This window comes from Abrus precatorius, unplaced genomic scaffold (assembly GCF_003935025.1).
Source record: "Abrus precatorius isolate BTA unplaced genomic scaffold, Abrus_2018 Scaffold10, whole genome shotgun sequence".
In the NCBI taxonomy this organism is placed as follows: Eukaryota; Viridiplantae; Streptophyta; class Magnoliopsida; order Fabales; family Fabaceae; genus Abrus; species Abrus precatorius.
The window spans coordinates 30,908,549-30,934,086 of NW_020874292.1; the positions used below are offsets into that span (position 1 = coordinate 30,908,549).

Sequence of the window (25,538 nt, forward strand, 5' to 3'; positions counted from 1 at the left end):
TAAATCTTAATAATTATAGATTTTGTTATAAATATATAAAATAATATATAAACTTATTATTTATATATAGAAGTGATTCTAAATTCTAACTTTTATACGTAGAAGTGATTATTAATCTTGACTTTTAAGAATAATAAATTTTGTTTTAAATATATAGAATATGTGCAAGTATAGAAATGAATTTAAACTTTCTAAATTTTAATAATTATAAATTTTGTTATAATTGTATGGAGTAATAAGTAGTTAATAATTATAAATTTTGTTATAGATACAAATAGGTGTAGTCAATTTTATATTATATACAAAATAAATATAAATAAATATAAAAAATAGATAGATATTCTATTTTTTAATAATATTACTCTTAGTTACTATATGCTTATCTTAAAGAAATGATAATTTGCTTTATATAATTTTGTATATATTTTTTTTACAATTATAGTTTTTTTTAAAATCCCAAACATACGTTTATTCTTTATTCTTAGCTAATAGCTACTAAGAGATATTTATTTGTAATTTATTAAATTATACATATTTTATTTTATATTTGATAAAACCTATGTAAGTGTGTTAAAAATTATTTTAAAAAAACTTTTCCATACTAAGTACATATATTAAGATTTAAAAATAAAAATATAAAATTACTTATTACATTTTTTTATTCTAAATTTTTAATTTAATGCATGGTAAAATAAAAAATATTATATTTCTTTATAATCTATATTCTTATTTTTAAAAATAATAGAGGACAAATTTTAAAATAAAAACAAGTTTTTAGATATATATTCAATAATTTTTTAAAAATTTATATTTCATTGTTAGATAGTAGGAGAGATTTAAACGCCGTCGTTGATTAATAATGATAAAAAAGTTAAAATTCATTTTTATAGACTTATAATACATGTATCTCATCTAAGAAATAAAATAATCTTATAGTTAAATTATATCATAATTTTTATTAAAATTTTAAATTGATTTGGTCTAATTTAACTCAAATCATGATTCAAGTAAGATGAGTAACTCAATCATAATGAATTATTATTTTCGAACTTAACACTGAATCATGTTGGCTTGTGAGTTATAGCTTTGTATATGTTTTATCTTTTCCATTTATAGTTTTTCCAATGTTCTTTTTACTTGCATAAACAAAAAAATAAAATAAAATAAAAACATGTAAATGCAATAGACTTACAAGGTCGTATATAATCTGTACATGATCAAATTTTTTTTATTTCTGATAATATATATTTGTGCAAAAAATATTGCTAGTCGTGTCCATATACCCCAAGTACCTGCATTATTGAAATGGATTTGTATTTTGTTATGTTGCGAAAATTGATTTCTGCTTCACCTAATTTTTTAGGTAAGGATCCATCTCACAACAGAGGAATGAGATTTGCTATATCCTTCTGGTTATGTTCTCGATAATCATTCAATTACTTTATAAAGTAACCATTAAATGAAATGTTCATGCATATATTATGTTAAAAACATAAAATATATTTTAATATCTTGCTATAAATTTGCAAAATCATGGTTGAAGGGAATAACACCTTGGTATTTGATATACAATATTTCCTGTACATTAAAGACAACGACTATTCACATTGGTTTTCACTCAAAATGTATATTTTTACATATGTACTATAGTAATTCTTGATGTAAAGTTTGTACTTAAGCCTTTGGCAGGTGAATTTATTGCAGCCTTTTGAGCCTTCACATTGAGGTTTGGCAATGGCATCACATGACTGCAAGACAGGCACTTTGTTGTACTAGTTGGCCAAAGTGTTGAACTTGAAAGGATATGTATGTACAAACAGCAAGTTGCTCTTCCTACAGAGGGATCCAACCCTGTTGATTATATAATTGAGAAATTAGGATGAGGTTAATGTCATAACTAGACATTGTTTTTATAGAAATAAATAAGTACAAAGAGATCAAATGAGTTGTGTTCACCTTGATTAGTCCCATTTCAGTACCACAAAAAATGATGTCATTGGCTGCGAGGATGCTTGTTATCTTGCTTCCAGCCGATATTCTTCCTAACTTTTTTGGTGCTCCTCTCAACCAGATCTGGTTTGGGAAGTTAGTTTCAAATTAAGCAGTTAATTTTCGTCCTTTTATTTAAAATTGGGTATGGGGTAAAGATTTTACTTTAATTTTGCAGCATAAAGATTCGCATGGGCTCAGTTTAGATATGGTATAAAAATGAAGGTGAAAAATTTAGGGATCAGTTTTGTTGGTAATATTGGATGAAAATTGATCCTGATTTTTTATCTCAATTTTTACCTGATACCAAATGACCCTTAATTGTCTGTCAGATTTTATTATTTTTTTCCATTTAATCATATTGGTGCAAATGGTTCAAAATAGTATATATTTGTGTACATGATTTGGTAATAGCAAATTTATCTTGTAGAGCCTGTCAGCTTTTTTGCACATCCATGATTTAAATTGATAGTTTTTCATGAAATCATTTAACTACCTGAATGTTATTCGGTGATGAGCTGGAGATTTGGTACAAGAAGTCTTCAACCACTTCCAAGGCCACCACGTTATCTCCTTTGTCAGTGAGGATTGAGACTTTGGGTTTCCTAGCTCTTTTCCACTCCTATATAATCCATCCATGTTAGGACAAAGGAAAGTTTTTTAAAGCTGAGTTATAATCCATCCATGTAATGACAAAGAAAGCTTTTTTAAGATGAGTTATAATTCTCACCTTGAATGTTGTGCCTTCAACATGCTTACTTGCACTATAGAGCCAGTCTCTATGTGCTACAACTGCATTGATGGGCTTACTTCGCTTCCTCCAACTCCTTGTAGGTGGTTTGATTTCTAGTTCACGGTTGTGTGTTGTGGAATACTCCTAAAACAAAGCATCATGTCATCCCCGCGTTTTACTGATACTAGAATATATGTCAAACAACAAAAAAACTAACCTGTATACTCGAATCTGTGCATCCAATATATAACTTTCCTTGAGCTATTGCCATGCACTTCACATGCTTACCTTTGAAGATATCTCTGATCACTCTCGATTCGTTAATTAGCTGCAAATGTTAAGGCCCCATTACCTTCTGTATAGCTGGTTTTAGAAAGGATTTGGTGGTGTAAGTGTGTGATTTTGTTTTTACAGTGCAACATGCAGAATTCATGGCAAGTTTTGAAGCATCACCTTTAGTCCCTGGCTTTCAGAAATTGCAAAAATTGTTTCACCATGTGCACGTAAATGATGAATTGGTTCCTTCAATACTATAACTTCAACACATTCCAGCTTTCTCTGGATCATTTTCCACACCTATTTTATGCATGTTATTGTAAGATAATCAGTTCATTTTTGTTACTAGAAATCTTGGTAGAGAATAGAAAGTAGTGGCCATGGAATAAGTTAAACCTTACCCTTATAGTTTTATCGGCGGATCCGCTTAAAAGGCTATCTGATGGTTCATTAAGTGAAAAGCATGTCACAGACTTCTTGTGCTCTTTAATGTCCCATACAAGACTGGCTGAGTGTCCCCTAATATCCCAAACCTTTTTGAATTCACCAACATACAGTAGTTTTACTTTTTCCAAACAGAAATTACACCTCAACTGACTAGTTAGTATTTCCAGCAAGACTTACTTTTTTTACGATTTAAAGCATGTATCAAGTATCAACATGATTTAGCCCCTAGTATATAGATTTTGAAAAAAAGTACATAACTACATCAATCAGCAATCATGTGTTCTTTACCTTTATTGATCCATCTGAATATCCACTGAACAGCAACCCCTTGAAGTATATGAGGGAGCAAACTGCTACGCTGAAGCTGCGACCTGCCTCAAGGATTTGTGTGTGAACACAAGAAATACGCTGCTCTTACCACCATGATGATTTGGGTGATGTCACAAAATAAATCAGTTAGTGCTAGTTATGCTAAATAAATAGGCAGCAAGATTGCAAGAACATCAAGAATAAGCTCCTAAGAGCAACATCATGAGTCATTTACTTATATGGTAGTCCTTTTCTAATCCTTGCTATGTTCATTTTGCCTCACAATAGCTATAATTTAACCTTCAGTCTATTCTCCATATCCACTGCCTGACCAATTTTTCTTAAATGCTGCATCCTTAAACTGTTCCCTTTATTGGCTTAAAAAGTCCTTATACTGCGAGTTAAAATTGAGCTGACCATGACAAATCCCCATGAAGTTGATCTTAGCCTGCTGGCATACATAGTTTTGACATCAAAGAAGTCCTAAAATTGTCTTGATATTCATGCAATGAATTAAAGCTCTTGGTTACTCATACTAGGATGGAGTTATGTAAAATTTACACAAGTTCTTAACTTATATAATATTGAAGCAAGTATCACAACTTAGTCATGAATGAGTACTCACTGATATGTTTGGCAGCAAGAAATCGGCTACTCTGTGTAATTCCTCAGCCATCCAAATTATACTTGAAAGGCGTCTCAATGATTCCTTTACTCCTTCTGAGAAATGCATTAGTTTTTGCTTTCCTGCATGAAAATTTTTTGTCTAACTTAGTTGATGAAATCGATATTCTTGATCATGAAGTACCCCATCATTCATTCATTCTTAAATTTCTTTGTTTTAAAACTATGGTGATCACAATACCTTTCCCAGAAGCATAATTAAACATGCACAGACATGCTAGAAGTCTTTCCTCCAACTCCACCCCAGGATGTAGAAATTGCTCAACTCCACTCAGTATACTCTCAGATGCAGAATAACTGAGGCTGTCAGGGTTTTTTGATACTTGACATCCAAGCCATGAAATGGTTACAAGACAGTCTCTAGAAACCATTTTCATCTTACTTCTTAGACCCCTCTCTAAAGCATGGAAGACAGAATCCCCAATGCTAATGATATATTTGGCAATTTTACTGCACCATAAATCTATGCTGGTATCCTGCATGTTATGAAATTTATTCATCTCCTTATGTGCATGCTGCACTGCTCATACATATACTTTGAACTTGCTGACATACAAACCTCTTTGGAAGCTTACCTGTAGACTCTGATCCAACCAGTTGAAGTTTCTTATCATATTCTGGTGGTAGTGTGAGGTCAAGCCTGTTTTTCTCAGCAACCATGCAGCTGTATATGGTTCCCCTGTCCAAGCATATGTACCAGCAAGATTTGATAGAATTGATGCAGATAATATCTGCTCTGAGCTTTCTTGAGATGCCATTGCCCTGAGAAGGATCTGCACTGCTTCTTCTCTGAACAAGCTTTTATCAGATGAGTTCTGCATGATAAATTTGTTTTGTTAGTATGTAATCATTTGGTCCAATTATATATATCCAAGTACAAGATTTTCATGACAAGAAAGTTTCTTAACTTTGAGTAGTTTCAATTTGAAGAACAAGATATTTTTTCGGCGGTGTTATGCCAAATGTATCAGTCAGTGACTTCATTTACAAAGTTTACAAACTTCTAATATGTTGGATTCACGTGATATCTTCTTTTGATAAATAATATTGTTGTTTATTATTAATAATGAACCTCATGTAAATTAACAAAATGGAATGGAATTTAGTATACTTACGTAATATCTTTGTTCTATTGGAGGTGTTTTATGATTGAAATTCATGACCTATATACTAATATTTTTCTGAATTTCAAAAATTACCATTGTGTCTAACTGAAGCAAAATGTTTACTGCTAAAAGCTGGTGATCAGGTTGTAATTGATAGGCACAATGCATTAGTATCTGCATAATATTTATGCTTTTTTCTTGCTGTATACGCTGCAGCAGATTAATAGCTGATGATCTGGAAAAAAAATGAAAAATGGTTACCCAACACTCCTTGGACAAGGATTACAACCAATATATGAACAAAGCATCAGATCCAATTTTTAAATACATATATACTAAAAATTCTACTCAATTATATTCAAATAAAATAAAAATAAAGATTTGGTTGCAGTGTTATATACCGTGGTATGCAAAGGATTTCATGAAAAAATTCAAGAGCCATGCATTTGGCACGGGTGTTTTCTGACTGCAGAAGGTGGATAAAGGGAGCAAGTGGAGTGAATTGTGACACATACTTTCTGCACTGTGCATCAAACTGTATGCATTTTATAAGAATGGTGGTCAAAGAGAAAAATTCGTCTAGATTATCATTTCTGGCAACTTCTAGAAGTCCACTGAGAACGTGAGGAGAACTGATTGTGGCCAAATGCATGTTATTTGTGGCATAGTCAAAAGAAGTTACTAGTTCTTCAATGATCATCAATGATGCGGCATGAGGTGTCAGAAGAAGTGACTCTGGCTTATTCTTGTAACTATTTGAAGTGCACACAATCTCCACTAATATTGGCAGAAGTTCCAATGTTTTTATATCTATAGGTGATGGATTTATTAAATATATTAGAATTGCAGCTTCATGGACATTTTGTTTAAGAGCACTTGCCAGATCACACAACCTCAAACCTTTCTTCTTGACATCTTCTATAATTGACTTGTTCCTTGAAATTATTGTAGTCAGAATAGATACTGAGGCCCTTATTTTTCTTTCCTCTTTAGAAGTAGAGATAACTATTAACAGTTCATCCAAAATCACATCCTTCAAGGAAGCATAAGTAGCACCTGATGAACTAATCAAACTCTCATAAATGGATGCAATGTCTACAGTATATTCTTCATCACATTTTCCTAATGCCTCTGAATATTGTAGTTCTTGAATTCTCCTTTCAGTCATTCCTGAACGGTCCTGCAGGGAATATCTTCTGGAATTTGAACAAACTTCATCAAAGTTTCCTAGGCTATACAATGATTTCATCTCAGAGCTTTCTTCATGATTTTTCTGGCTTGGTTTATGTTTGCAAGTAGATGTAAAGGTTACATGATCAAAGAGATGCAATTTTAGTGGCTGCCCTACTTCGTCAATGAATTCATCCTCTACATGACAATTTAAATAAGTATTTATTGTTTTATCTCTGTATTTTGAGATAGATAAAGTAACATCTTCTATGGACCTGTCAAATCTGCTAGAATCAATCTTAATTATGTTTCTCTTATCCAATGACTGTTCTTGCATTGGATAATGAGGAGCTTGAGTCAAACCAGAGTGTTGATGTAGTTTCCTGTGAAAGTCAGTAATATCAAGTTACCTAATGTAGGCTCATATTAGAGATAAAGCTGGAGAAAAACAAAGAAAATACGGGCATTAAGATTGTTAGGGGGACCAACCGGTCATATAATGGTGGTAAATCATCTGCTTTTGTTATTGTTGTTCTTATTGGAAAATTTCGGTCATCCACATTTTCCTAAATATGATCAGAAATGAGTTAGTAACATAGCATTCACTTTCAGAGTCCTATATAATATACTTGTCTTGCATATAAGAACAAATTTTGGCAACAAAATATTTTAAGTAGGTTATGTTAACAAGAAATATTTTGATAGTTTACCAGGTCCCTTTTGTCTCTAAAATCCTCATAGCATGCATCCAATAATGCTGGTGTTTTAGTGTGTGCTTCTTTCAACATATCCTCAAAGCATTTGATGCTTGAAATTGTTTGGTCCTCTATGCTACGATACTTAAATGAATTAAATTGTTTGAGGGCTTTCTTGTGATCATATTCAGCAACATCCATGAATTGTTTAGATTCTTGTTCCATTGTATGCCTCACATCTTGAGGATCAAGTGGATGAACCTTTTCATACTGCATCCTCATATCACAAAAATTTTAGGGAAAATAAAAGGGGAACAAAAAAGAGAAGTTGGTGATGCATCTATGATCTAACATTCTTAGTGACCAATAAATAATGTAAAAATTTGAAGTGTATAAATGAAATGAATTAGTTATGCCAGTAATAGAACATTATAAATAAAAATAAAGCTTACCATATTGCAAGTTGTTAATCTTGGTTCATGTTGAACTGAAGCTGAAGATACATAGCTGGTATTTGGTACATCCCTGTCCATATTGGTAAGTTGCTTTTAGATGATACAGTAATATTCCAAAATCTAATGTCTTGTCTTCAACAAATAATATCTTATATGTTTCTTGCCATTCATTTATCTTTATGTTCTTCTCTTATCAGTATTTTGTCATTACTTCTTAGAAAAACAACTATGGATTATGACTGAAATAATTTTATTATATTCACTAAATGTGCAACATATTTCAACATATTAAACCATTAAAATTTACTGCAATTTTTTTTCTCTTCAAACCTTACTATTTGTCTTTCGGGTAGTATTATTAGAACTTAGAAAGATGCTTTAGATGGAACTGTTTTATTAATTACCAAATGGCAAGTGGAATGAGATGGAATCGAATGAAGTGGTATAAAATTACCATTCAATTGTTTGGATATTTTTATGGTGGAATGGGAAAAATAAAAGGGTAGTTCCATTCATAACCTCCAAATAGTGGGGGAAGAAAAAGCAAGCTATTAGAATGGAACGGAATATGTTCTATTGTTCCATCATGTTCTACTCCATTTCATCTTGTTTTAAACAACTCAAACAATTGAACCTAATATCATTCCATTCCATCCTTTTCCATCAATCCAAGCATAACCCTCTGAGTATAGTTCTCAAAGTATTCAAGTCTTGGAACTTCATGTGGTTTACATTTTTACTGCATCCATTTTGAGAGTTTTAGTTGAGTTGAGGGTGAGAATCTATTTGTAGTTGGATGCCTGGACCCAAAATTCTTGTACTCATGATTGAGTTAACACAAGTCTTTGCCAGTATTACATAGTTTACAACCTTTGTCCATGTCAATAGAAACTGGAATTTTCCTAAATGTTCTAACAATTTTCTCTGTCACAGAAAATAACACTGCATTTTCAGGTTTTAGTTTCTAGTTTCTTCCTCAAACTAATGAACATCAGAACATCCTAGTTTCCCCTTATTGAGTATTGTTTCAATGTGAAGTTTTATGGAACAGAAAGGATTTAATCTTACATAGAACATTCTGATTGTTGTTTGCTGCAATAACTGCGCCACCATGGAGTCTCTCCATAAAGCATGACCTGGTAATAGACCAAACATTCCTTGTACCTCCTTGCCATCTCCCTAACTGCTTCATTGATTTCATCTTCAGAAGTCCTGGAAGAATCAAATTCCAAACTTCTATGGCCATTGTTTTCTTGCCTTTTGGGTATGTTTGATAGTGGGAAAAGACTCTCACAGAGTTCCGATGCAAATTCAGTCCAAACAAGTTTTGGAGAGACCAACACTGCTTGTAGAAAATGCAGTGCTGCTTGCCATTCATCACCCTGAAGTTTCCTCACCACTGAGAGATAAAAGTAGGAGCAGCACACCAAGTAACGGTTTGGAATTGTGGCTGTGACCTCTTCTTCATCAAGCATTGCTGGAACCTGAAGCATTTGTTCTGAATTCATTAGCCTAAAAGATCTTTCTTCCGGCTGTTGTGCTTGAATTGCAGCCTCAATGCTATCAACACCCCAGTAAAGATTAGACAACACTGATTGCTCAGAGAACTCAAAAAACTCCTGCTTTTGAATCCTTAACTTGGAGGTGCATCTCAATTTTAGAGCACTCCTTGTTTTTTCATTTTCCAAGGTGTCAAGAATGAACCTGTTGATTGAAACAAGCACCCACATGTATTTGAGGTCCATCATCTCATAGTCTTGAGATGATGTCAATTAGGAGGAAATGGGAGTCTTGTGATTATTATTGAGTTGAGTACTTTGGTGTTGAATAAGAGATAGGAGTTAATGCAAGTTCTCTATATGAGTAGAGGTTTTGCACCTTGTAGCTGTTTCCTCCCGTGACTGTTTTTCAGCAAGATTCCAAATTTAATTGGCCCCTTTAATCTTCTATTGCTTTCAGACAAAAAAGAGACCGTTGTCTTTCCTTGAGATGGAAAGGGTCTAATACACTAGCATTATAGTGCTCCACTTCACGTGTACCTTATCACTATGGCTTTTCTTTCTCTTTACGTTTCATTGCCGACCTCTCTTATAATGCTAAATGCTCATACATACTCTTGTTTATTAACGTAGTATATGTATAATCTATGATTAGCTTGTGTTTTATCATTTATGTGCTGTGCTGTGCTGTAGACAGACATCACAGGAAAGAAGTGAAATCTAGTACACGCCAAGAATATTGTATACAGAAAATTAGCTTTTCCTTTTAGGTATAATATTTGCTCCTCGCAGTGTTAATTATTTTGTTTAAATTATCAATATCTTCTAAATATTAAATAAAATTATTTATCAACAATGAAACTCTTTTTTAAAATATTTAATACTTATTAATATATGTATATTAAAGATTCAAACTTAAAATTACAAATTAAAAAAAATTAACATGAACATTGTGCGAGATAAAATGTTATACAAAATAAATTTTTATAAAAAATTATAACACTTAATATTATTAATATTTTATTTTATATTTTTTAATAAACATTTATCATATATAATTAAAAAATATAATTAAGTGGTAGACATTGGCTAGGTTTGGGGCGGTTGATTTGATTACCCACGTAACAAAACAAACTTGTGCTAGAAAAGTAAAATATTCAAATCACAATCAATGAACTTTGACATTGCTTGCAAAAGCGTAGATGGCACTGTTCTAAGATTGCCTTTGGACTTGTATAAATCACAGTATCTTTAGATAAAGTTTTCTGGAGTTTTATATGTGGACATTGAAATGTTAGGGAAAATCTGTAACAATGTCTATCTTAGAGGTAAATTAAGAGGGTCATGAGATTAATTTGGATCTAGGATTATGGTTAACAATTCAATATATTATTATACGAGAATTTATAATAAGAATTTGATTATAAAGTTTATCAAAAATAAAAAACTAAATAGATATTGACTCACTTTAAAATTGAGAATAAAGTGGAGGCACAGTAAACATTGAAACATTAGTAGTTGTTATGTCAATTTAGAAGTTGGAAGTATTGGAGTGAGTTCCCTCCCAAAGCTGGAACTGCCATAGACTTTGATTCTTTGACAACTGTGCGCTCGTGGCTCCACAGATACCACAATGTTGACCTGTCAGAACGAATTTCATCATTAGCTGAACAGTTGGACCATTTCCATCTCAATAATCATTCTTTGTTGCCATTCCTCTGCAACATTCTGCTTATTCACGAGTGAACATTTCTACAATACTCACACCTTTGTATTGTACCATTACAACTTGTAATTTTATTATTACATTAAATAAATAAACTTATATGATGTATTGTTAAAATGAAAAAGTATTTAGAACCTTTGTGTATATTTAAATTCATGTTTACAAAATTTTTAACATGTTTGTAAAAGCATACACTTTGTTTTCGGATAAGATTTTAGGATAATTAGCAGACATGGAGAGAAAGAATGTTGTGTATTCGTATTTTGTATTGTCTTGAAAAGGATATGACAGTTGGGAAGAGAAGAAAGGCATTCAATTGTTGGAATAACACTGTAAAGGAACTGTCTCTGTTTCACACCATTCATACTATTGGACCCCAAAACTTGGTTTCTTACCCATCTATATATCATGCTGCAAATTTAATTTATGTTTTAAAAACTACAAGTTTTTTTGCATTAAAGAAAATTCATTAATAATATTTTTTTCTTGGTAAAAAGAGTTGAGCAAGGCTAAAACAGGATTTAAAAATCTATTTTTGAATATTTAACAAAGTTATGTATACTATAATTTCAATTTAAGATGATAAATTATGCTCAAATAAATAATTGTTATATCTTTGCTGATAGTTTTCATAGTCGTTCACTTATGTTAATAAGTATTTAAAAATTATTCTTAAAAAATTATAATAACTTTATAAAGTAAGTATTAAGTAAAATATATATATTTATTATATTTGTTAATAATTTAAAGGATTTGTAGGTATAAAAGCAAAGATTTAAGATCTATTTAGAAGAGTTTCTAGATGATTTATATTTTTTGTAATTTATTTTTTTTATTTTAATAAAACTTTTAGTGTAACTTGTTAAAATAAGTTATTTTTAATTTAGCTTAACACGTACATTTAAGTCAATTAAATTAAAAAATTTAAACTTAATTTAACTTTAAAATTTTTAACTTTGATCTATAAAATTATTTTTTTATTAAGTTTGAATTAAGTAATTTTTTTAGAGAAAAATAAATAAATAAATAATAAAATTATAATTTTAAATATAAGACTCTCCTATAATGTGAAGAGGCTTAGATTTGTAAGAAGTGAAAATCAATGTTCGATATCACAGTAGGAAAAAAATTTCAATTTAATTAAAAATTTGCACATATTTTTACTTTCACACTAAGGTGTATTTGATATTAATTTGTCAGTTTTTTCTCAGTCATTTCTTTTATCTCAAATAAAATTAGTATATTTATAAAATAAATAAATAATTTTTATAACATTTGTTGCATTAGAATAACACAAAATGTCTTATATTTAAATTATAAATTATTTTTAACTTTATAACTATGAGTTTAACATAGGTATTGTTAGAAACATTGATAGATCCATAATTTTTTTCAAGTCAATTTTTATCATTATTTTTAATAAAAGTACTAAAATAAGTCCTTCTTAAACTCTTTTAAGCACTCCCGTCAAAATGTAAATGAATTGAGCAAAGTTTAAACCTATATTTTAAAGATTAAATAAAAATAGATACTCATAATAGAGTTCAAAATTTAATACAAATTTAATAATTCTTTTATCAACTTTAATAAAATAATTAATGCTTATCATTTTATGAATTTCAAGTCATTGGTGAAAATGTTTAAGGTTGAATAAGGTTGAATTAATGATTTAGTCATCAATTTTTTTATTTTAATTCAATTTAATTAATTAATTGTAATATGTTTTACCATCTCAATTAATAAATTATTAAATTAAATTCAGATAAAGAGATAAACAAATAAAATAAAAAATAGATGATTAAATCAAAATAAAAAATATAATTAAAATAGTAATTTGATCAATATTAAAATATTACTTTTATTATAACATCGAGGAAATTTTGGAGCTAGAGTTTGGACTTAGGTGTGGGATGTTTATCATAGAATAAATTAGGATCATTCTAAGATCAAGATGATTAAAAAATATATATGTCACTTCAACAAGCAGATGAGACAGATTTTAAGCTCAGAAGAAAACAAGCAGTAAAGAAAAAGAATATAAGTTGCAAAAGAAAACCTAAAAGTGTTAAACAATTTTTTAAAATATATTTCCAAATATCTGAACACGCCATGTACTTTTTCTGTCACACTGCCATATACTTTATTTTGTATTAATAAAAAAAATCATTTAAAATTCTTGAAGACTTTAATTAATATCCTAAAAACACCAATTAGCATTAATCAATCTTATTTTATTTATGATAAAGTTTAATGAGATATCAATGATTAATTTTCTCTAACTAGGAATATGATAGCAGAGAGTGGCAACTTACGTGTATGATTATACAACTCTTGGGTTGTTTTCATGAATATGGAAAATCATGATTAAATGAGACATTCTATATATTCACGAGCGTTCTTTCTATTACAATTCGCGATCCCATTAGTAATTATTGATTCAATTATTGGGTAAATCCAAAGTTCAATTTGGCATCACTCAAATAATCAAATTGGAACCTTAGCATAAATATTAAAGAACTGTTAGAAAATGCAATTTTATTTTATTTGGCTATTGAGCATTGAGAAGTTCCAACAGGAGAAATGTATACACGCTAGGCTAGGCAGTAGGGAGATAATTAATTAATCATAAATTGTAGTTAACTCAGCATAGACATAATTAAATGGTCTTAAAAGAAACATAATTAATTAAATCATATTTGACTTAATAGTAAGACATAAAATATTAATTTAAAAATAAAAAAAAGTAAAACTTACATCATTTTTATAATTTTTTATAAATTTTAATGAATAATATATTCTGTAGTACTTTTAAAAGTAAGAACTATGATATTGTGTTAGCATTTAATCAAGAGTAATATTAACAATATATTTTTTAATATTTTATCCTAATACATTATTGGTGTGTGTAGTAGTACTTTGAAATTTTTTTATGAATATCATATTAAAAAATTATATTAATAAAAAAGAAATATGTGATAAGATATAAAAAATATATATTATTATATTTATTATTTAAACATGTGTCTAAGTATTATTGATTGAAAATTTTTCCTATATAATATTCTAAAAAATTTTAAGAGTAGTAAAATAAATATGTCCCCTAACCTAAACCACGTAAACTATCTTAAAATGTAACTTGGACTAGAACTTACTTTGTTTATTTCTACGTATAAATGTGTGGTAAGATAATTTTTAACTACTACGAATTTTTTATTAAAAATTAATGTTCAAAACGGTCATCAATTTATTAGAATAAAGAAGTTATTACTTATATTAATTTCATTATTTTTTTCAAAAGTTATATTAGCTGAATAATTTTGAAAGAAGATTACCTTTTTACTGAAAAATAAAAATAAAAACAAAAACCATTTATTGCACTCTTTCCACATGTTTGTTTGTGACATGGTACAAAAATTCAAATGCTTAACTTAAAGAGTACTAATACATGTGACACAAATATAATATAATGGACATGAACATATAATAAATTTTAAAATTTATAGAAAATGACGCGACTATAATTAGTATATAAGATTAATTTAAGTTAATATAAGATTAAAAGTATTTTTTTAGTGAATAAGAATAAGTCACTATAAACATAATAAAATAGTTTATTTATTTAATTATTATGATATTCTGATTTATATTAGTATTCAAGTAAAAAAATTACAAAATTTAATTAAAAATATTTAAAATATGCATATAATACTCGACACGAAACATGTCTTAGTACATACTTACAATATGTCATAACTATATTTACAAGTATTGATCTTTTATTAATATATATATATATATATATATATATATATATATATATATATATATTCTAAATACTTATAGTATTTAAAGATATTTGTCTTCTAGTTGTGAATTGTGATAGAGAAAATTACTCAGTAAAAGAAAAGGTTTGGCTCAATGGTTGTTAACTGATAACTGTTAGCTGAAGATCAAGAATTTGGTAGCTGGTCACTTCAATCCTTCACTTGTATAAAAGGAAGAAAACAAGAGTCTAGTTAAAGGCCAAATGGATCTACCATTTGATTTTGTCATTAATTATAAATGTATATAATAACATTCACATGTATTAAAATGGACATGAATAATAAATACAGTATATATTTATTGATTGATTCAGTGATAAATATATATGCCATAACAGAAGTTAACAAAAAAACTCAAATAACTATGTTATCATACACTAAATGGTTCATCATATTTTTACAGTTGTATATATATTTTCAGTCTTAATTATCAAATAGTTTCTGTCAAATAAAGTGCATTGTTTGCATGTCTTCATTGACCAATGCACAGATCAACTACTTATTATTATTTCGACTGAAAAATATGATAAGATCGAGTGGGTATTAATGTAACCAGTAGTTAATTTTGACTCCAACATAATCAATTATGAAGAGAGATACTAGTACATGCATACACTTCTGCCTAGCAATATCAATCATTAATGCTTTAATTGTAATAATTAATCTATTATGGCTAAGCTTTAACAAATATTTATAAGAATAAAAAATTAAATAATAAATCATATTATATTTATAAATTAAAATTAACTTATATATATATTTTAAAAATGTTTCACTTTAAAATTTTAAAAATATATTTTTATATTAACTTTTCTTAAATACTCAGTTAAAAATTTATCCAAATCAAACTTATTTAACCTGTGTGTTGTGTGTCTGAATTTGAAGCCGCGGGAACCAAATTCTCGATATTGTTGCAGAGCCATGTTTCCTTCTGCACTCATTTTGAGGAGATTGAGAATTTGAGACCACGCCATAAAAGTGATTGAAATACAACTTTATTTTTTCTCCTATTTGTTTCTTTTTGTTTTTTATATTCCTTGTCACTTTACAGAACATAGAAATGCAATATAAGTCTATTCTATGATAAATTTAATATCGTAAACTCAATTAGAATTTTAAATGTGTAGATTAAGAAATTAGAATAAAAAATTATTGACATAATGTTATAATATTTTTTTATTTTTTAATTACTATAGTTAGACCTAATTACTATTTTCATTTTATTTTTTTTGTTTCAAATTAATTATCTAACAGTTTCTTGTTTCGTTATAATTTTTTAGTTTATTTTTTATTTTAATAAAAAATATAGATTAATAATTGAGATTACTGATTGCAATATAAAAAGATGTAGATCCGTTAATTATATTCGATCATCATTTTTTTATTTGACTGACGAAATTAGATATAATCAGTAAAAAGTATTTTTGATTAATATTTAAAAATTTAAATAAAATAAAAAGGTTAAAAGATCATATCAAAATAAAAAAGTTAAAAGAAAAAAATTAAAATTAAAGGAACAAAATATTTAGTTTATCATATTTTCATTCCACACAAATCACAGTTAAAAGAAAGATTGAAAGAGTTTTGTTATATATATTTTTTTATTTTATAAAGTAAATATTAAATAAAACATATTTCATTATTTTTAAACATAAAAAATAATAAATTTCATTAAATAATTAGAAAGACAGGCAAGAACAAAAAGTAAAGTTTAGAATTATTCCAATTAAAATATTCTTTAAATAACCAATTTTATTTATAAACATTCTAATATGATTATTTTCTAAAAATATTTATAATATACTTTTCATTTTTAGGTAAAAATTATTTATAATTATAAAATTATAATTGTAACTCACTAAATTAGAGTAAAATTTTCATAATTTTATATTTTTAATCAATTTTAACTAATGATAAACATTAAAAAAAGCATGTGACCTCTCATTTCATAGTTTTTATTTATTTATTTTATCACTTTACAATACTTGTAACATTTATCATTGATCTCCTCTTTTCTTTTTTTCTCTCTCTACGGCTGTGTGGGGTGGATATTGAACATTTTCCTTCCACGAGACAGTGATAGAGCACAAAATGGACACAACACAACACGTTCATTAGTGTACATGGTACAACCCAATTAAACCCTTGCTTACAAAATCACACACCAACACAATTCCATCTTCAACATCAATCTAATCCAAAGATGATAGAAGAAAGACAGCAACAGGGTGGTGGAGGTGCACCGCATGGGATCCTTGTAGCAATAGTGGTAAGCATAGTGGTAATAGGACCTTTCCTTGTTGGAGAAGCCATCACAGAAACAATCTCTGAGCTGCTGAGCCCAATGGGTCTCCTTCTTCTTCCCATTGCACTTCTTCTCACCATTCAGTTTCTCTCCTCAGAACGTGGTTCATTCGTCTCTGCCATGTTCTCTACCGGTGAACCCAACACCATCCACCGCCTCAGCGGGTCACCGGTGGGTGTGGCCCTCTTACTCATCATCATTTTGATCCTTTTGTACAACAGGGTTTCCATCTTCCACCACGTTGATTCCGCTGATTGAGTTCTCAACAACGTTCTTCGATCTCCCTACTTCACATGCAATGCCAATTAATGTCTTGATTTATTGTTGTTACATGTAACTTAATGTAATATATGTATGTGTTATTTCTTTGTTTTAAGAGTATATATATATATAGTTTGAGAGTACTTTGGAATGTTACACGGGTTTGAGTAGATAGTTGCTGGTTTGTAAAATTATTTACTTTAATTTTGACAAGTTTATCTCAGGAAAGCTGTGGATTTGGCAATGGATTTATACATCGATGAGTTAAAAAAAAATGAGAAGGTTTCAAAAGGGACAAATTGTAGAAAAAAAATGCTAATAAGATGATTTTAATACATTCTTCTTTTTACATTCTTTTAGATTTAAGTGAGATTTATGAAATCATAAATGAAATTCATTCAATAAAAATGTAACTCATACCTTTTCATCTTAATAACAAATAATGTGTTAAAAACATTCATCTTGTATATTTACTATTATTATAGTACTTGCTCGCACAAACCTCTTAGTTTTGAAATTCAATATATAGAAGAAATATATTATTTATATAACATTTTTATTATAATGTGATTTATTTTATTGTATAAAACATTGTACTGATATAATTTCTCCACCTAAAATATCTATCTGGCTATCGCCAGATGCTAGTTAGAGGCCATGGTGCCGGTTGAGAAAACGGAAAACTCTTTTTTTAATCAAGTTAGATCAAATTTAAAATAAAATACTAAAAAAGTATTACAAAAAGTATTTATGATGCATGTGACAAACCACCTTACTAGAGAGCTGAGATAAAATAGCTGAATTACCGTAATTAACGAGCGAAAAAATATTGTCTTACCATTTGAAAAACAAAAGTGAATTGGATATATCTTTCAACAGTGGAGAATGAAAGATGCGTTTGGGTGAATACATGGGAAAAAGTAAAGGGGGGGTGTTTAATATCTTGCCAGGCCTGAGTATGTGTCGGTGCATGGTGGTGCGGTGGCCGTGGCTTTCTCAAACTTTTTTGTTTGTTTTCTTTCTTTTATGACGCTTTGTTTGTTGTGTGCATTCCCTAGACTTACACTTTACAGTGGACCCTTCCTTCCTTTGCAAAATGAAACAAAGTCATTTAAAAACATGTATTTTTTTTTTTAATAAAAAGTGAAACTGGAAGCATAGAGCAAGCGTCAAATGGAAGGAAGATGACCTAACGAAGAAAGAAAACTTTTTTTTTTTCATACGTTGCATTGCGAAATTATTTTTGTACAATAAAGGTTGTGTAGTTTTACTTTCCAATTATGACAGATAATAAACAGGTAAAAATATGAAATAAGATAGATGATGCGATGAATGAAAAAGACAGAAAAAAAAATTATAAACAATATGGTATATATTTATTATAAAAATAAAATATCGCTGTTGCAGTTAATTTGATGATTGAAATTTTTTCGTATTTATTTATCTACATTCTTTGTCCGACTCTACCAAGACAAATTCTGACCTTCCCCATTATCAACCGAAAAATAAAATCCTACCGGTCCCTGAACTACAGCACAAATTTGACAAATGACGTTCGAGTTTGACTTTAAATACTCTCTAATTTCTCCTAGCTTATTACATATTAACTAGAATAGTATCTTGAAAATAAAACTCGACGGATAAAAAAAAATCATTCAGTTCACCAAAACTTATTTGCACATTTTTTGTTTATCTGGCAGCGAGAACATACCAGCAGGTATTACACCCTTCCTCTGGGTGTATCACTTTTAGATTGATTGCTGATTACTGCTATGGCATTACACATTATGGTATGCGACTCTGCGGTTGTGTTGCGCAATTCTCATCTGAAGTCACGCGTTATGCAAAATCATCCACTAGAGTTAATGAATCTTCTTCACACAAAAGACGTTGTACCAACAGACAGGCTCCCCCACCCCAACTCTTCCAAAGTTAGAAAAAAGAAAAAAAAGATGCAATTAGCCTATTATCTATTTATCTTGTGCTTTCCTCAAGCAAACACTACCCATGTGCTTCCCAATAACTTTTACTGGAGGATTCTAACAGAGACCAGGTAAAAGACGAAAGTCTACTCGTACTAAAAATTCCAAAAAACACGTCTACTGTTAACCTAGCCCTCAGGAAACAAACATCAAGAAACACCAGGTAAAAACGTTTTAATCCAACTAGAAACCAACCCCCCCCCCCCCCCCCCCCCCCACAAAAAAAAAAAAAAAGACTCCAATGTGTCATCTGTTCGAAATAATCCACATGTATGATTTGTACGGATGTACGTTAAGAAGGAATTAAGTAACTGTAAAATGTATTTGATCTCAACCCTCAACCCAAGTCCCACAAATCCCGCCTGATGAAAGCTAGAAGAATATATACAAGGATTCGAGTCCTAAATCTTAAAAATTCCCAAATCCCTTCCCCCTCCTCCAGTTCCCCTCCCCCAAAGGCCAAAAAAAAAAAAAAAGGGTTAAAGATCGAATGGGTTAAAAGGAGAGGGGAATAAAATCCAAAGCCATCCTATTTTTCATTTTTCACATCCCAAGCATTCAAGAGTTTCATATATTGAAAATTGATCCAGAAAAGGGCATCACAGATGATTGAAACTTTACCAGTGAGCAAGAATAGAATACCTAAACTCTCCCTTTTTGGCAATTTTTGACAGTGGAATGGTGTTTCCAGATGCCAAAATATGATCACCAATCACACGCAAAGTAATACTCCTACCAGACAGGAAAGGAAAACTCAAACCTACATCGAAAATCAAATTCTGTCGGATGATCACATGGCTTCCTTAACTGACGTAATAATATTCACTCACTAGAAATGAAGCGATAGTTTGTTTTCCTTTGTCAAGTAACATGCCTACTTCAACCGAATATAAGTTGCTACCCTCGAGTAATTTAGAAAACTCGGATCATGAGCTTGTATTCAAATGCCCCACTGCTGATACTTAGGACCTTTTGTGTAATTATTTGCTGCCACGTTCTGCATCATTAATGATTGTGCATAACATAATAGATAATCCCATCAAAATATACCTCCGACAATAATAATAAACACATTTCTAAGCATATTTATCAAAAACTTCTCACAGCAAGAGCACAGCACTAAACTGGCAGCTGCTCCCATGGATATATTAGATATCCTGAAGAATAAAACGTGCACAAAAGCTCAGCAACTGATGCAAGACTTCCTTAAGCCAAGTAAAAATTACTCCAGCTAGCCACTTTTGCTGCAAGGTAAGGACAGGACAGAAAAAGAACTGTGAAAAAGTACAGCATAAAGTGCTAAAAGAAATAAAAGTGATCCTGCACTATGCATCAAAAACTCTTATCTAATAATATATTGTTTTCTGAGGACTTTTATTCACTCTCTTTTACTTTTGATGAGAGGAGGCATGGTTGAGAATTTGCAATTGGCACGCCCTGTCAAGGAACCATAAACAGAAGTTCCAAAAATAAAAAACATAGGACAGGGACAAAGTAGATTTGGAATGACAAGTTGGCAACGTAACATAATCAGGGAGAAACTAAGAATTATAAAATATCCAATGGGTAACGGCAAATCAGGGACCATACAACTTACAAAAAAGGGAAAAGGGATGGGGTTTACAGAACATTTGACATCAGAGGTTAGAGAACAGAAGGGATGCAACCAATGAATCCGAAGAGAATGTCCCACAACAGCCCAACCCACACGAACTTGGATGGAATGATTTGCTTTCTAGTAGTGGGCACTTTCACTTCAGATTTACCCTTCAATGTTATCATAAATATATCACTATTTAAACATATATCGACATACTAACAAAAGAACCAAAATGTAAAGAAGAACCAAAGTCCAATCCAATTTTAGTTTGCTTACCACCAAACCAATCAATTCATAAGGAAGACCCACAAGCCTGGAAGAGCCAAAAATGTCATTTAGGAAAATGGGTTTTTCAGTTTCATCTAACCGGCCTAGTGAATTGCAAGATTTAGTGGATTTTAAGTGTAAATGTGACAATATTTTGCAATCTCACCGGATTGCATTCCAGAGCACGAGGCTATTAAAAATTGTAGAATAATTGATGTACATGCAAGATCGCAATTTTGACTATCATGGATCTTCAGTTCGTGCTATGATTCCAAAAATATACAATTTTAACTATTTCCTAATCCTAGGTAGAATTGTGATTTTAACTATCTTGATATCAAACAATTCGCTTCTTTCTCTTGTAATTTTTCCACTTAAGCAGCTCCTTTCTTTTTCCTTCTACTTGAAACCAAATAAAGCATTGCTAAATACAAAGGAAAACAAAAGGAAAGTGATGCGACAAAAACTTTTTGAGAAAAATTGTGTACTAGATCTATTTACATTATCAATCTATGTTAGTTGTCAAGTACTAGTTTTATTTATTACAGTTTGAAAAACCCAGTTCATTAAGACTATAAGCATTATAAGACTCTTGAAATGAGTAAATATTAATATAACATTGCCCCTTAATGATTTAACCTAAACATACTACATTTACAGCTAGTAACAGAAAAGCACCTTTTACTGTAAAGGGTGCAATAAACAACAAGGAAGAAGATAACTAAGAAAAATGAAGCTTTCTATACATTATACTACAGAGACAACACAGCAAAACGATGGCTACAATGATGCACAACCAGAGGAGTAATACATGGCTGAAATGATATTTAACCATATGAGTAGTAGACTGCTAGAATGATAAAAATCGAAGCTGGTTTAACTCATTAACTTTATCACAGCTTCTGGCTGGAAGAAAACACAGCAATCAAACAAGGTCACAAGCAGTGCCTGATGCAGAAATAGGAAAAACACAGCATTAACATAGGCACCCCGCAACCAAGGAGACACGAAGAGTTTAACAGAGATGACCAGAGAAACTCATGTAGGAGCAAGCCCAAACAAAAAAGGAACAAAGCCAAACAAGGGTTGTGGTGGAGAGACAGTCAAGCAGTTCCAAGGATGCCAGAGGAGTGGCTGAAACTGGAACTGAGGTCAGTACCTGACCAGAAACATCAGACATAAGGTGTCCCTGTTCATCACCCATGAAAAGAGAGGCCTTGCTCCTGCATCCTCCATGTGCCAGAGCATGGCCAAAGGCAACCAGACAAGGGAGATGGCTAAGATTTTCTGCTGAGACTTCTGTGCCAATAGGTCACTGCTCTCTGTTTCCATTGATAAGATTAATGTATCTTGTGGAGACCAACTGGGAAGGTGAAGAATCAAAGACAGAAACCACTAGCAAAGGAAAAACATGCTGGAGAAAAGCTAACAGTCACTACTGTTGGGCATAGCCAACAGGAAGGAGAGTCATGAATATTCTTTGCACCGTGTTGAAAGTTGAGACAATGTATTTGAGAGAAATTGTGCACAAAATGCATTAGATACAAACCACTAACACCTTTTGTATACTTATATTCCACCAGGTCATGTGTGAATGTAGGAAAATAGGATTGCTAACATTGTGAGAACCCTAAAACATAATGGTATGTTTGGATAGAAGAGATATAAGGGGAAATGTGGAGAGGGATAATTTTCATTTCTAAATTGAATGAATTTCAAAATGATTGTAGAAAATTAGAAATGAATATCGAATGATTGAAAGGTTATAGAATAATATTTTTATAATAAGATCTCATTTTTTCCCTCCCATTCAAAAAGAAAAAAGAAAAATCCTCGCATAAGGAGAATGTTTACTCAATTTAAAAAATGCCCTACACTGCCTCCACCTCCATTCAAACAATAGCCCCCGAGTTCCTAATATTTTAACAGAAAGCAAACTAAAGGCACAGGACATTGATCTTGTTATCTAATTTTAAAATAACCAAACTAGACCTGGTTGAAGAATACCATAATTGCAGACAATATGAAAAATCATTTGAATAATGCACCTAAACAAATCATGATTATCTAATGACTCCACACTTTACAGTAAATTTGATGACCATTTTCACCGGTATAAGCTAATTTGAAATTTTAAACATTTAGAGGGATAAAATAGTCATGTCAACAAGCAACAAAGCTCACCACATTCCAGAAAGTGTAAAATAATGCTGGAAGTCAGGGACAGCACGCATCGAAACTATTTCTCTTCTCTTATCCTCAGAAAACTTCCCTCATACAGCTAATTAAGTTATCAAGCAAGGATATAACATGTGGGAAAGTTTGTATTAAAACTGCATTTAGGTTCAAAGGTATAAGAGAAGAAAAATAGTTAACTTATCAAGCAATAGTATACATGGGGGGGAAGGTTGTATTAAAAATTTTATTGTGTTCAAAGGTATAAGAATCCAATAAAGAACAATTAAAAGAAAACTTATTTCAATCCATTAAAAAAACTAAATCAATTCTAGCAACATTTATACACATCCTAGACCAAAATAAAGAGAATAAATAAAAATACCTTCAGGCTACAACTGCAAAGTTTTGCAGCTTATCACAATGAGGAACAGGCAGATTCCTATTCCAACTCCGTCTCTGAATCTCCACCTGGCAATAACGCCGCAGCATATTTTTGTAATCCTTTATGACATTGTCCTCAATAGCCTCCCGATCAGGACTTCCCTTCGGATAGTTATCCTCAAACGCCTGCGATTTCACGAAAAACTGAACTCCATGCTGCTCAGTGGTCTTTGGAATCTGGTACGAGAAATTCTTCTGCAACGAATAATCCGGCTCCGAAAATGGTAAGTAGGCAAGCAGCAAAATGATCAAAAACGGCAAGAGCTGAATCAACAGCATAATATTATTATTCCCTCCTCCAGTTCCAGCCTGAAACTCATGCCTATGATGATTCCCCATCCCTCGAGTCCTATAAATATGAGTTCTCCCAAACACATCAGATTGTCCAAAGAATGCCCTAAATATCTCATCAGGATCAAATTCATCTTCGAAAATATCGTGCCCCATAGTACTCCTCCGCCTCCGGCGCCGGAAACTGTTCTGCTGGTTAAATTCATACTCATCAACCATTCCCGTTTGATCATACTGTCTCCTCGAACCATCATCACTCAAACACTTAAAAGCCTTTGAAACCTTCTTAAACGCATCTTCAGAACCCGGTGCCTTGTTCTTATCAGGATGAACTTTCAACGACAGTTTCCTATAAGCTCTTCTAATCTCTTCAACAGAACAACTCTTCTCTAATCCCAAGATGGCATAGTAATCGCTCTTATTCTTAATTTCCCTAACCAACTGAACATTCTCTTCCGTGTAATTCCTCTCTCCGTTAAAACGCTCGTCGTTTCGGGAAGTACGGTTCGCCGTTTTGCCTCTGGCGGAGGAAGAGGTTCCGTCGGAGGACGAGGCTGACGACTGAGAATCGAGGCGTTCGCACATGGCGAGCAAGGGTTCGAGGGGCAAATCGCGGTTGAGGCGTTGCGCGATTTTGATGAATTTGAGGGCACGGTCTTTGTTCCCTGACGCAATCGCGTCCTCGGCGATGCGAACGCAGCGCAACGCTTCGTCCTTGTTACCTTCCATGGCGCGAAAGAGAATCGCTCAATTAACTCAGAATATGAGTTATTGACTCGTGCAGTAACGCATTTGAGTGAGGTTCGAAACTCAGAAACCTAACGTGAGTTCAAACACACACGTTGACCTATAAACGTAGATTCAACTGCGAAGCTATAATTAATAACATCAAAGTAAACATAAATTCGTAAATAATTAAATGAGAATTAAGAATCCAAACAGGCTCTTCATTGGGAAAGTATTGCCAAGTGTTTTTTGGTGGAAGGAAATTAGGGATTGGAAGGAAGAAGGAAAGGGAGGGATTAATAGGAATATTTAGTAAGAGACACGAGGCAGTGACTAGTGAGCATTAAATAGGATTGGTGTGTGTGAGAGAGAGGGAACCAGCAACTTGTAGCAAATGCGCTTACACACTTCCAATCAATTTCAGAGCTCTCGTTGCCATTCTTGTATCGGAAGTATCAATTTAATTCAATGGTTTTTCTACGCACTGTTAATCTGGATTCGATGTAGGAAATAGGAATGCAAACATCTATCTAAAAGTATTAAATATTTTAAATTATTATTAAACTTAGGTCTA

The 25,538-nt window shown here is 31.2% G+C and overlaps 3 protein-coding genes across 6 annotated transcripts; 1 reads left to right on the forward strand and 2 right to left on the reverse strand.

Annotated features, from left to right (window-relative positions):
• Positions 1–1,507: 1,507 nt before the first annotated feature.
• On the reverse strand, positions 1,508–9,824 carry LOC113868484 (putative E3 ubiquitin-protein ligase LIN-1). 2 transcript variants are annotated; one of them, XM_027504105.1, is made up of 17 exons: positions 8,933–9,824; positions 7,862–7,934; positions 7,425–7,679; positions 7,204–7,280; positions 5,946–7,097; positions 5,638–5,779; positions 5,014–5,253; positions 4,620–4,914; positions 4,380–4,501; positions 3,734–3,853; positions 3,400–3,531; positions 3,176–3,298; positions 2,940–3,050; positions 2,720–2,866; positions 2,486–2,611; positions 1,957–2,073; positions 1,508–1,851 (listed from the first exon to the last, which is right to left on the reverse strand). In XM_027504105.1, exons 1-17 carry the CDS (start codon positions 9,610–9,612, stop codon positions 1,834–1,836), a joined length of 3,930 nt encoding a protein of 1,309 aa, XP_027359906.1. In that variant the 5' UTR covers positions 9,613–9,824; the 3' UTR covers positions 1,508–1,833. The 2 variants fall into 2 exon arrangements, with proteins under 2 accessions (XP_027359906.1, XP_027359915.1); XM_027504114.1 differs by having other exon boundaries at positions 1,560–1,851; positions 4,380–4,496; positions 4,615–4,914.
• Positions 9,825–17,116: 7,292 nt separating this feature from the next.
• Positions 17,117–17,476, forward strand: LOC113852265. Its single transcript, XM_027482502.1, has one exon. It carries the CDS (start codon positions 17,117–17,119, stop codon positions 17,474–17,476), a length of 360 nt encoding a protein of 119 aa, XP_027338303.1.
• A 2,498-nt stretch (positions 17,477–19,974) lies between these two features.
• On the reverse strand, positions 19,975–25,445 carry LOC113873821 (chaperone protein dnaJ 49). 3 transcript variants are annotated; one of them, XM_027512157.1, is made up of 2 exons: positions 23,889–25,445; positions 19,975–20,705 (listed from the first exon to the last, which is right to left on the reverse strand). In XM_027512157.1, the coding sequence occupies exon 1, from the start codon at positions 24,965–24,967 to the stop codon at positions 23,891–23,893; it is 1,077 nt and encodes a 358-aa protein (XP_027367958.1). In that variant the 5' UTR covers positions 24,968–25,445; the 3' UTR covers positions 19,975–20,705; positions 23,889–23,890. The 3 variants fall into 3 exon arrangements, with proteins under 3 accessions (XP_027367958.1, XP_027367976.1, XP_027367966.1); XM_027512175.1 differs by having other exon boundaries at positions 20,006–20,898; positions 23,889–25,414; XM_027512165.1 differs by lacking the exon at positions 19,975–20,705 and adding an exon at positions 22,200–22,234 and having other exon boundaries at positions 23,889–25,250.
• Between the last annotated feature and the right edge of the window lie 93 nt (positions 25,446–25,538).